The sequence below is a fragment of the Borostomias antarcticus genome (genome assembly GCF_949987555.1).
Source record: "Borostomias antarcticus genome assembly, chromosome: 21".
Taxonomy (NCBI): domain Eukaryota; kingdom Metazoa; phylum Chordata; class Actinopteri; order Stomiiformes; family Stomiidae; genus Borostomias; species Borostomias antarcticus.
In genome coordinates this window covers 14,957,736-14,969,263 of record NC_140254.1, presented here as the reverse complement: position 1 = coordinate 14,969,263, position 11,528 = coordinate 14,957,736, and the positions used below count along the sequence as shown (strand labels likewise).

The 11,528-nt window shown below is 46.5% G+C and overlaps 2 protein-coding genes across 2 annotated transcripts in view; both read left to right on the top strand.

Moving 5' to 3' along the window:
• Positions 1 to 541: 541 nt before the first annotated feature.
• Positions 542 to 8,651, top strand: sesn2 (sestrin 2). The gene is made up of 11 exons (XM_084455162.1): positions 542 to 1,332; positions 2,256 to 2,294; positions 2,442 to 2,630; positions 2,897 to 3,079; positions 3,941 to 4,162; positions 4,399 to 4,534; positions 5,040 to 5,155; positions 5,970 to 6,053; positions 6,377 to 6,483; positions 7,609 to 7,753; positions 7,978 to 8,651. The coding sequence occupies exons 1-11, from the start codon at positions 1,009 to 1,011 to the stop codon at positions 8,062 to 8,064; spliced, it is 1,632 nt and encodes a 543-aa protein (XP_084311288.1). The 5' UTR covers positions 542 to 1,008; the 3' UTR covers positions 8,065 to 8,651.
• Positions 8,652 to 10,146: 1,495 nt separating this feature from the next.
• The window catches only part of yrk (Yes-related kinase), an 18,414-nt gene continuing 17,032 nt past the window's right edge, over positions 10,147 to 11,528 (top strand). Inside the window, exon 1 of the mRNA XM_084455161.1 lies at positions 10,147 to 10,255. The gene's annotated coding sequence lies outside the window, so the exon portion shown is untranslated. The remainder of the gene's footprint in view (positions 10,256 to 11,528) is intronic.

Here is an 11,528-nt window from a genome sequence, read left to right as displayed (position 1 = left end):
CTCTTTTATTTTATATGGAATATATATATGAAGGTAATTTAATATAAGATTGGTCTTGAAGATACATGTGTTAATGCTTTTTATTTTCCTAAATAAAGATGATTCAGGACGTAAACATTGTTAAGATGATGCAACGTAAGGCGCAGTGTGTAAGGAATATGCAGCGCAAACACACACACACACACACACACACACACACTTAAGTGAGGATTAAATATGGGGATAATACATTGATGGGATAACCAGGAGAGTGAAGGTTGCTTGCTTCCATAAACTGAATCGTAGCCATCCTTTCAATCAATACCTACATGTGCCTCCCATGTCTACAATAAAAAAGTAAAGTTGCATGTTTAGGAACATGTTCAGAAACACGTAGCCTGTGCTGAGGCATTATAAATGAGTCGAGTCCTAAAAATAAAGCAAATTTGTTTTCACTGAGAACAGATGTCATGAAAACCACGATGAAAATGAAACATTAACGTCATCTCTGACGTCACCAGTTCGCCTTGAGTGACCGTCGCACCGGCTGAAGGTTGGTGAAGCAAGTCCGCAAACTTCTGAAGAACTAGACTTGATAAGGAGCGCGACTATATTCTTCTATTTCTAATTTAAAGTAACCACATGACAGAAGCTGACTGTTGGAGAAAGCGTCTCTATTTTTGAACAAACTCAAACTGACAAGGATGTCCGAGCTATCACCTGCTAAGAAGCTAGCTAACTCTCAACTAGCTAAGCTGCTAGCTAGCACATCGAGCGTCCTAGCAAGCTAGCTGCAAAGACTGACGGATTTTGGTCACTGACATTTTAGTGATCGTCGAAATTGTGAGATTACAGCCGACCAGGCCACAGCAACCATCCGTTCTTCTAGTCTAGGTTATTACGTTTAAGACAGCTAGTTAACGAGGTGTTCTGTGTGGTAGACTAGCTAGCTATACGTTAGCTATACGTTCTCTAGGTAGGGAGCATTAGGTCCAGCGTCAGTCCAGGTCATCTAGATAAGATTGAGAGATGGCGCATGAAGCAGCAAGCGACGTGCTCTGTGAATGTACCGGACAGAACGACAAGGACCCACGACTCAGTCTTTCAAACCAGTCCGAGCCTGAACTTGGAGCGAACCCAAAGAGCTTTGCTCGGCTGTGCAGCAGAGACGAGGCGGAGCGAGCCGCGGCTCTGGACGAGCTGACCCAGAGAGTGACGGCCTGTCTGGGTCTGGACCGGCCGGGTTCTGCTTCACTCGATAAACACACTCTGGTCGAGCTGCTACGAGTGTACCAGTCCTGCCCGTTACCGGACGTCCGCGAGAGAACAGCTGAACTGTTACAAACTGCACAGGTATGGTTGATAAATCAATTGTTGTGTCCACGGGCAGAATCAATACAGCCGATCCATCATTTTGGCTCTTATAAATATTTACTTTGACACAGGTACAATGGAAGACTTGATTGCTCGTCGACAGTATTCTCTAATTCGATGATGATGAAATGAATCAATGAATGGTTATTTTGGCTTGTGTTCGATCCAAAAGTTATATCTATAAATATATGTGTGTATCCATTGCAACACTTGCTTACTGGTTTCATCAGATGTAAGGTTAGCAGGAGGTTTCATCAGATGTCAGGTTAGCAGGAGGTTTCATCAGATGTCAGGTTAGCAGGAAGTGATGCAAGACCCTCTAGTGGTGGGCGCTCCACGGCCAGACACACCCCCTTTAGGAATGCTTAAAGCACAGACACGCCCCCGGTCCATCTGGTAGAAACAAAAGCGTAACGATCCGTGAGATTTTGCTCCGAGTTTGGAACTAGGATTCGTTGTTTAAGTACGCTTCATCATCGCTCTGCCGAATGACGGTATAGGTGTGTTTGTGGTTGCTAAATTAGTTGACCGGTCCGGTTGTAGCCCAAGTTACGAAACTCGACGCTCATGTTTGCTACCCAAGCTTGTGATGGAGAGGTGAGGTGACGGACTGCTCTAGTTGTGATATTCTCTTAAGTTATGTTGTAATATTGGACGATTTTATACAATTCATAGAAGTCTTAACTTGTGTCAAAACATGTGTGTTGATGTAATCTCTGCATAGTTTGCATGTTCTGGTGTTCACAAGGGTTTTCTCCCAAGAACCCCAATACACCGGCGACCGCCGAAGATGTGTGTGTGTGTGTGTTGTGTGTCACTTACTGCGTGGCTAATAAAAGACCCTCTAGGTCCTGTAAATAGTCTCAACATGCTCCACCATTTCTGTCAACTCTGTCTTTCAGGAGCTGGGTGTTCCAAGTTCCTTCATCCCTGCTAAAGAGGTGAGGAGTGTTTAGGTTGTGTGTGTGTGTGTGTGTGTGTGTGTGTGTGTGTGTGTGTGTGTGTGTGTGTGTGTGTGTGTGTGTGTGTGTGTGTGTGTGTGTGTGTGTGTGCACACGTGTACGTGCTCATGTTCGCTTGCTCGCCAGATTTTGGAGGAGGGGCCAGATCTGACAGTCCTTATGGAGGCCTTCCTCTCATTGGGCCGTCTGGATCACATCACCATGGTGATGGCGCTGCACCCTGCCTACCTCAGCTGCTTCCTGCGTACCCAGCATGCTTTGCTGGAGCTGGATGGCCCACTGCCCCGCCCCTGGAGGCATTATATTGCTATCATGGTGAGTAGGATCACTCTGATCTTTAACCTCTGACCCCTAAACGTATGGCAGAGCCTCCGAGTGACCTGACTGACCTTTCACTCCTACTGCCTGCCTACAATAGTTAGTTAAGATCAGATCTCCCCCTCTCCTCTCTCTCTCTCCTGCTCTCTCTCCCCCCCCCCCCCTCTCTCTCTCTCTCTCTCTCTCTCCCCCTCTCTCCCTCTCTATCTCTCTCGCTCTCCCTCCCTCTCTCTATCTATCTCTCTCTCTCTCCCTCTCTCCAGGCGGCGTCTCGTCATCAGTGTAGTTACCTGGTGCAGCAGCACAGCTCTGGGTTCCTGGAGGCGGGGGGGGAGGAGAGCTGGCTGGCGGGGCTCCAGCACGCCCCGCCCAAACTGCACAGCCTGCACACCCTCAACAAGCTGCTAGCACACCGACCCTGGCTCATCACCCAGCAGCACATTCAGGTGAGGTTCACACACACACACACACACACACACACACGTTCACTGACATGCACACACGCTCATGCACTCACGCAAGCATACTCACTCACTCACTCACTCACTCACTCACTCACTCACTCACTCACTCACTCACTCACTCACTCATGTGGACGATACATTCCTCACAAACACTGAGCTGATGGGGGGTTTGCTGCAGGTGAGACGAGGAGGAGAGACAACTTATCCGAGTGAACGTCCTTCAAGTGATAAAGCATTTATTTATTTATTTATTTAGAAGTTTATTTCAGGGACAACATACAAATACATTAGTCTCCTTAGAGTACTAGATTATAGCTTTTGCTAATTTCCATCTCCAGTCCCATATACATACAACAATACAATAAAAATGATGCAATAAAACATGCATTCGTACAATACGATGAAAACATGCATTTACATATTAAAACACTACATTACAGATTCCATGTCATACTCCTCCTTCCCCTCTCAACCCAGGTGCACACAAATTTAATACTACATTACAGATTCCCTGTCATACCCCCCCTCCCCTCTCAACCCACCCATACATGCACACACACGCACACACACACGCGCACACACACTTGCACACACACACACCCTACACAGAGTGGGAACAGAATTGACTATCTAGCAACTGTTCTTTCCTCAAAATGCTATTTTTCAAAATATGCCGCTGTTGATTTCTCTGCATTTCTCCCGTGATGGCTGTTTCGCTATCACGTTGTTTGATAGTCAATTTCACGTGCTCAAACAAATCCTTAACGATCAATGAATCGATTTTCAATTAATTGTTTGCATCCCACCTACTTACACTTGTCCTCCCACCCCCCCACTCTGCAGGAATTGGTTTGCCCCGGCGAGTCTCGCTGGTCACTGGCCGAGCTGATTCACGCGGTGGTTCTGATGGCGCATGCACACTCGCTGTCCTCTTTCGTCTGGGGGTGTGGCCTAAACCCTGAGACTGACCACCCAGGAGGAGGCCAACCCTCCCACCCGCCCTCACCCACCACTCACGTGCCCCGCAGCCCTCATGGCCCCGCCCACGAAGATGACAGACAGGAGGTGGGGTTTGGGCTTCTTTCCTTTGTTGTTGTTGATCTTTTATGGAAGCATTCTCTCAAGTGTCTTCCTGCTCACTTTCTCTCTCTCTCTCTCTCTCTCTCTCTCTCTCTCTCTCTCCCTGTCTCTCTTTCCCTCGCTCCCTCTCCCCCCTTTCTCTCTCTCTCTCCCTCTCTGTCCCTCTCCCCCTTTCTCTCTCTCTCCCCCTTTCTGTCTCCCTCCCTCCCTCCCCCTCTCAGTTGTCAGATGGGGGGATGGAGGTGGAGGTGTTGATGAAGAGGATGGTGCAGCTGCAGCAGCAGCAGGAGGAAGAGTGCAGCCAGGAAGAGCTGATCACTCGCTTTGAGAGGCAGAGGAGCGAGAGCATACCTACAGGTAGTGTTGCCACACACACACACACACACACACACACACACTCTGGCACTCGTACACACGCTATTGTTCTCACTCATATGCACGCACACACACACACACACACACATACACACTCACTCACTCTCAATCATATACACACTCTCACACACACACACACACACACACACACACACACACACACACACACACACACACTCACTCATCCACAATTCCCCTCACTCATACACTCTCTCTCGCTCTCTCTTATGCACACACACACACACACACACAGCAGGGCAACAGCCAGTTTGCCTACAGTTTTATCCACTTCCAGATTAATTCACTAATTTGTGTGTCTGTGTGTGTCTGTGTGCGTCTGTGTGCGTCTTTGTGCGTCTGTGTGTGCCTGTGTGTGCCTGTGTGTGCCTGTGTGTGCCTGTGTGTGCATGTGTGTGTCTGTGTGTGTGCATGTGTGTGCATGTGTGTGCATGTGTGTGTCTGTGTGTGTCTGTGTGTGTCTGTGTAGCGGTGGTGCGGGCAGCCCCATCTGACCTTGTCCTGAGGTTTGTGGTGGATCCAGAGTTTAGCTACGAGGACTTCGCGCCCAGAGGAGAACAGTCACCAACCACAATGAGAGCACAGGTGTGTGTGTGTGTGTGTGTGTGTGTGTGCGCGCGTGCACGTGCGTGTGTGTTTATGAATAACATTTATGTAGGTGGAATATGTTAATATGCACTCCACCAATGTCCACCCACTGCTGAGTAGCGAACTGCTGGCAAAATACTATTACTGCTGTGTCACTACAACCCCCACTACTACTGCTGCTGCTACAGAAGCCAAGCTATAGTTTACAGAAGCTAGGCTTAGCTAAATTAGGTTAGGCTAACGAGTATTAGAGTTTATCTGTAGCATAATCTTGGAGCCGGCAGCAACATTTCACTGTGACTGTACACCGTACATTACATGTGACGAATAAAAGAATCTCTTGAATCTTGTTGGGTTAAGCTAAGCTAAGTTCAGGAATTGAGGTAATGTAAATGCTAACGCATTTGGGAAGGAGACAACGTAGCTAAACTGTTTTCAGCACTTTGAGATTATCTCTGAATGTGTAGGATATCTGGGTCAGCAAACGGTATCATTTCAGTCAGAACCAACCCCCGCACGCAGCTACGCCAGGTTCTCCTCTAGAACGTGGAACCATTGGCGTTCATGTCTGTATACAAGGGTCTTATCATTGTGCAATGTCTTTGTCTCCTATGTGTTTTGCTTAGTTTTTTCGTTTCTCTTTTTTATCTATTTTCTGTATTCTGAATTTGATTGTGCTATGGACCTCCCACGGGATGAGTCTTGAATAAAGTCTGAGTTAGTGTGTGTGTGTTTGTGTAGACATGCAGTGTGTATAACAAAGTGTGTGTGTGTATGTGTGTGTGCGTGTGTGTGTACTGTATGTGCGCAGGACTACTCGTGGGAGGACCATGGCTTCTCGCTAGTCAACAGACTGCTGCCAGACATGGGCCAACTGTTGGATGAGAAGTTCCAGGTGACCTTTACCCCACGACCTCTTGGCTTCAGTAGTAGTTATCAGTAGTTGTGAAAGAGCAATGCTTTTTCTGAGGCGTTTCAGTCCGAGAAGAGAAATTATAAACGGTGGCAAACAGCTTCAAATTCCTTTATTGTTGCATCCATTGTACAGATACAAGGAAGGGAGCAGCATTCCTACGTTCTGGCTCCTCAACCATTTTACCTTTTTTACCTCCTCAAAGAGTTAAACCTTTTTCCTGTACAATGAATGAAGGAATGTGAAGCTTTCAGTGGCGGGAGACGTGGCAGCGATGGTGATGTTATCTGCTCGTCTCTGCCCAGGTCGTGTGTGGACTGACGTACCACAAGATGGGCGTGCACGAGGGCGTGGACACACAGACCCTCCGCAAAGCCCTGTGGAACTACATCCAGTGTGTCTACGGTATACGGTCAGTCTCTCTCTCTCACACACACACACACACACTCACACACAAAGGTGTATGTTGGTGGGGATGGAGGTGGTCCTTCTTCTAGTATGGCTGCTTTGCCTGTAGATTCATCCAGAGCTGGAAGGGGGCGGGGTTACTTCCCCGCCACGAGAAAGTGCGGCGCTCTGACTCGTAACGCTCCGTTCACTCAGATTGCATGACTGCATTGCGCGTCTCGCAAGGCTCGACCGGAAGTATACGCAGTCACGTACATGTTCACTTGCAAGCTCGTAATCTTGTCACGTATAGCTAGCGTTATATAGTAGTGAGCACCACCAGTAAAGTTATACCATAAAGCCGTGTTCCAGGGGTTATTTGGACGAACTGACCACTTAGTTTGAAGCAACACTGCAACTTTCTCACCTGAAAATATTTTACAATTTAATAAAGTGACATATTAACAGTAGGGGTGCTGAAAATAATCGTTTCTAAGATGCATCGCGATGCGGATGTAATAATCGAATTGTTGACAGGATAATCGCAATTGAATGCTAGCTGTTGTCTGCGGTGTTCAGACTCATTGTGATGTTTCCCACATTCAGGAACTGTTTTAGAGCACTACATGAAGAAGCTGCTAGAAGCTGCAGCTCGACTGCAGAAGTATTAGTTCTGTTTTTGAGAATGGAACGGTTTCACACATAAACACAGACAGGCTAGGCCTATACAATTACAACTCGAAAATTGAGGATGCAAAATTGAGGTTCTACACCGTGATGCATCGTGATGTTTAATCAAATCATTGTCAACAGACAAAACTACAACAGTTGAATCAGAAAACATGCCGTTGGGTGAGAGGAGTGGCGGTGGTTCACAACGTCCGATTCAAGGAACACACACATTTTTTACTGCAAACGTTGGAAAAATTGAACTCATGCAGAACACGAAATGCAACACAACTGCTTCTGCAATGCAACGATGCAGCGTGTTGCAGCCTGCCTTTGAAAATGACTGGACTTCCGGTGTAAACACAATGTGTTCATACAATCTGTGTGAACCAGGGGGATTGAACCAGGGGGATTAATAGTATGTATATTAAAGTATCCATCCATCCATCTGACCAAGCGTCACTCCGTGTGTGCGTTGCAGCTATGACGACTATGACTACGGCGAGGTGAACGTCCTGCTGGAGCGCGCCCTGAAGGTGTTTGTGAAGACTGTGGCGTGCCGCCCGGAGCAGACCACCGCCAGGACCTACACCTCCTTCTGGAGGCACTTCCGTCACTCCGAGAAGGTAAACGATGCCTCGAACGTGAACCGGTCAGAATCCTCGCTGGGTTGTTCTGATGGCGCATCGTGCTCCAGGGACATGTCTTGATGATGCACACCTTCAATGTCTTGTGTCTTGCCGTACCTGTCTCAGGTGTGTGTGTGTGCGTGCGTGCGTGCGTGCGCGCGCGCGCGTGAGCGCTTCAGAGAGAGAGGGACATTGACATTGACTGCTCTCTCTCTCTGCAGGTGCACCTGAACCTGCTGCTGATGGAGGCCAGACTACAGGCAGCCCTGCTCTACACACTGAGGGCCATAACACACTACATGACATGACCACACACACACACACACACACACACACACACGCAAACACTCACAACCATATGCACACAAACACACGCACACACACACTACACATTTGACACCTTTCACAATGCATACGCAAGCATGCTCACTGTGAAGGTACGCACACAAACTGCACAGAGACCGACTCTCACACACTCACACTCCACAATGACACGATTACACTGTATCTAGTATCTACCTACACACTAAAACACAGACACTTAGTGAATGTATCTGAAGCCGATCGGGTTCATCAGAAGTCAATGTTGTGCTTCAATGCCGTTGTGCGTGCGTGCGTGTACACGCATGTGTCACTTGAGTGAGTGTGGTAGTTCACACGTGCACTTGACATCATTCTGGTCCAGCTTCAAACTCATTTCAGGGGAATACTGTGATGGTTATGAATGTGAACATTGGTCCAGGTGTCTTCTCTATGGGATTTTTCTGCCTACCCCTCTTGCAGTATTTCATTTATTTGTGGGATATCAGAAGTAGAAGTTAATAGCCTACCTCGAGCTTTATCCCTGTATCTTACTGCTGCTGTACGGTTTCACTGCTTGCTTGGACTTCTCTGTAACACACACCGGAAGCAAAGTAATTGTGTTTTTATGTACAATAAACTATATTTTGTTACCAAAATAAATACAGCATTTTTTTGTCTGCATGGTTGTGCTGTCTAATGGAGTGGATGTTTGTCCTGGTGGTGGTGTTCGAGGGGAACGTCAGATTAGCACCGGCGTCAGGCCACCTTTCACACCCCTGCTAGCCCTACATTTCACGGTTGAGGTTGTCATCTGTGGCTGTCATTTCTGATAGTGTCCACTAGGTGGCGCCTGGGATGCGCGAGTACTGTTCCAGACGTACGTTCACTTCTGGTCGGAGTCTCAAAACCATGCATGTAAACTTGTGGCTACCTATAGGTCAAGTGTCATTAGATATTTTAATGCCCCCCCGACTGATGGAGCATTTGGTAACTGTTTCCTCTTTCCTCTACTTCTTAAGGTCATCAGTGATGATCGGATTGGTGACACCTAGAAAGCGGAGTAGCCTATATATTTACTTGATCAAAGTGTATTTATTATTCTAGATATATGTACACACACGCACACACACATACATACATATATATATATATATATATATATATATATATATATATATACACACACACACATGTAGCTTATATATACTGTGTGTGTGTGTGTGTGTGTGTGTGTGTGTGTGTGTATAAAGCCTGCCAACTCACCCATGCATGCTCCAACAGAACTTCACCCCAAAACCAGACTTTAATTAATCAAGAAGTAGTTGGATTCAGATAAATAATGAAAATATATGAAGGGAAAAATGTACCTAGCCTACATACAAGTTCTTGTGTGGGTTATTGGGCTATGAAATTAGTTGGGTTCATAGGCTAGGCTATCTTTAACAAAATGATACTAGGCTATTTTGGAACGTAGATTATTTGAACGGGGCTGAATCGCTGTCTTATAACGCGTTACCTAGGTGGGTAAAGCGTTACCTCGGTTTGGTCTTTCTGTAAAGGTTGTTGAAGCTGTCTTGTGTTGCAGTGCGGATATCACACCATTGATCGACTCTTCCTGTTGCTGATCAGACACGCGCCCTCACGTTTGAACGCTAAACTAAGAAACAGCTTTGGGGCAGACTAGGTTTCTTTACCCGGGATGCAAGCTGCTTTTTGAGGCCACTTTGGATACCATGATAGACCGGGAGTGACAGCTACAACTTCCCATTTTAACGGCACCGAGGGAGACGGCAGCCTACAGACAAGGTAATTTCCTTACCTGTTGTGTAAGCCTAGACTAGCCTACTTGAAAATTAAACTTTCAATAAATGAACAAAAATCATGTAGCCTATTAATTTATGTGACCCCTTAGGTGTGTAAGCTGAAAGGCGCACACACAGACCGGGGCGCGCCGTGGGTGGACGCAGTGTGCGCGGTATCCAACCCTTCCGGACAGAGCGCGCGTCCACATCCTCCTCTCCCGCAGGAGCGCCCAGCTGTGTCGAGCTGAGTCCCTGTGTTCCTGTGTTCCTGTGTCCCTGTGTCTGCTCCCCAAGATCCACCGGCCACCGTCGTTCCAAGTCTTGACTCCTGTCCGGCGTTTATTTCTCACTCAGCAGCAAGCTCGTGGAATTAACGGGCGACCCGCGCTCTTCGGTAAGTCAGTCTAAGTGTGAATAAGCTTTATGTTCAAAATAGGCCATGGTCTAATGATGATTTATAACAGAATCCATTTAATTCTACATGGTAGGGGCAATAACCTAACGGTGGTCAATCAATAGTTATTTGGACTGCTTGGTGACAAAAAACCTGTAGCAGGCTACTAGAAAGCTTTATAGGCTACAAAACAGCTCTTTTAGTGTCGATTTTTCAACTTTCTGCTTTCCTTTTTTCCTGTTTTCGTTTAATTTGCATCCACTTGTCACTTTCATTCTGCGATAGGCTCTATAACACAGCTTGTCAGGCGTCGCACTAAGCCCTTTTATGATTTTTTTTTTATTTGTTTATAAAGGACTTTCTCTAGATTGGACCAGTGCGGTACTAAGGGCTCCCCAACGGCTTAGGTCGCCACCGGGACACCAGTTTCCAGGCACTGTTTCCGGACACCGATTTACTCCTTTAGGCCTACTGCTTTTTAAACGTACCCAAATAGGCCTACTTAACTGTGTTCGTTTGCTGTTGCTTAAAGCATGAAGTATTAGGTAACTTTTGATATTTTAACCACTGTTTAAGGGAAGTTTGAACAGTGCGAATAGGCTATTGGTTAAGCTTACACAAAACTCACCAGAACTTCCTCTCTTGTGCTTCTGAAATAAATACGAAAGACCAGTATCACACTAAAGAACCATCACTGGTGAAAAATAAAAAAAAATACATATAGCCAGGTTCCCTTGCCTGTAGGCCACGTATAAATGCAGAGCGCAAGTGGTGTTGAAGTCTCAGTTCGATGCCCAGTGATAGTCAGTCTCTGTGTCTGGGTGTCAGTGTAAGAGGAACGGCCAGAAGGGTTTGAACCAGTCTCATTGTTAAAGCACTAACAATACCCTTATTATGCCATATGGGCTAATTTGCAGATCTTTGGTTTCACACTGTACCTTTCACCTACAGTAGGCTATAGCAAACGGTGGTTGTCTGTGTTAGCCCTTGACTATCAAAGGGTTGTGACACAAAAAAAAATATCAAAGGTTTGCCATTGGCTGAAGGGCGCTGTCATAGGCTATACACAGCACAACGGACATGGCGAATGGCAAGTTTAATACATTACATTTACATTACATTACCGTCAACTTTGATCCAAAGCAACATACAATAACTGCTTTTAACATAGGAAAAGTCAGTGTACTACTTGCCAGAACTCACAAGTGCATCTCCTTTCTAAAACAAGTGACTAAGAGCATAATTGTGAGCCCCAGGATTGAATTGAATAGAG

What these genes read in the sequence shown, in the direction of transcription:
- sesn2 (XM_084455162.1), top strand. Translation starts at nt 1,009, where the DNA reads ATGGCGCATGAAGCAGCAAGCGACGTGCTCTGTGAATGTACCGGACAG. An exon ending in TCACCCAGCAGCACATTCAG is followed by an intron (nt 3,080 to 3,940) that starts GTGAGGTTCACA and finishes CCCACTCTGCAG; the next exon opens with GAATTGGTTTGCCCCGGCGA. An exon ending in CAGTGTGTCTACGGTATACG is followed by an intron (nt 6,484 to 7,608) that starts GTCAGTCTCTCT and finishes TGTGCGTTGCAG; the next exon opens with CTATGACGACTATGACTACG.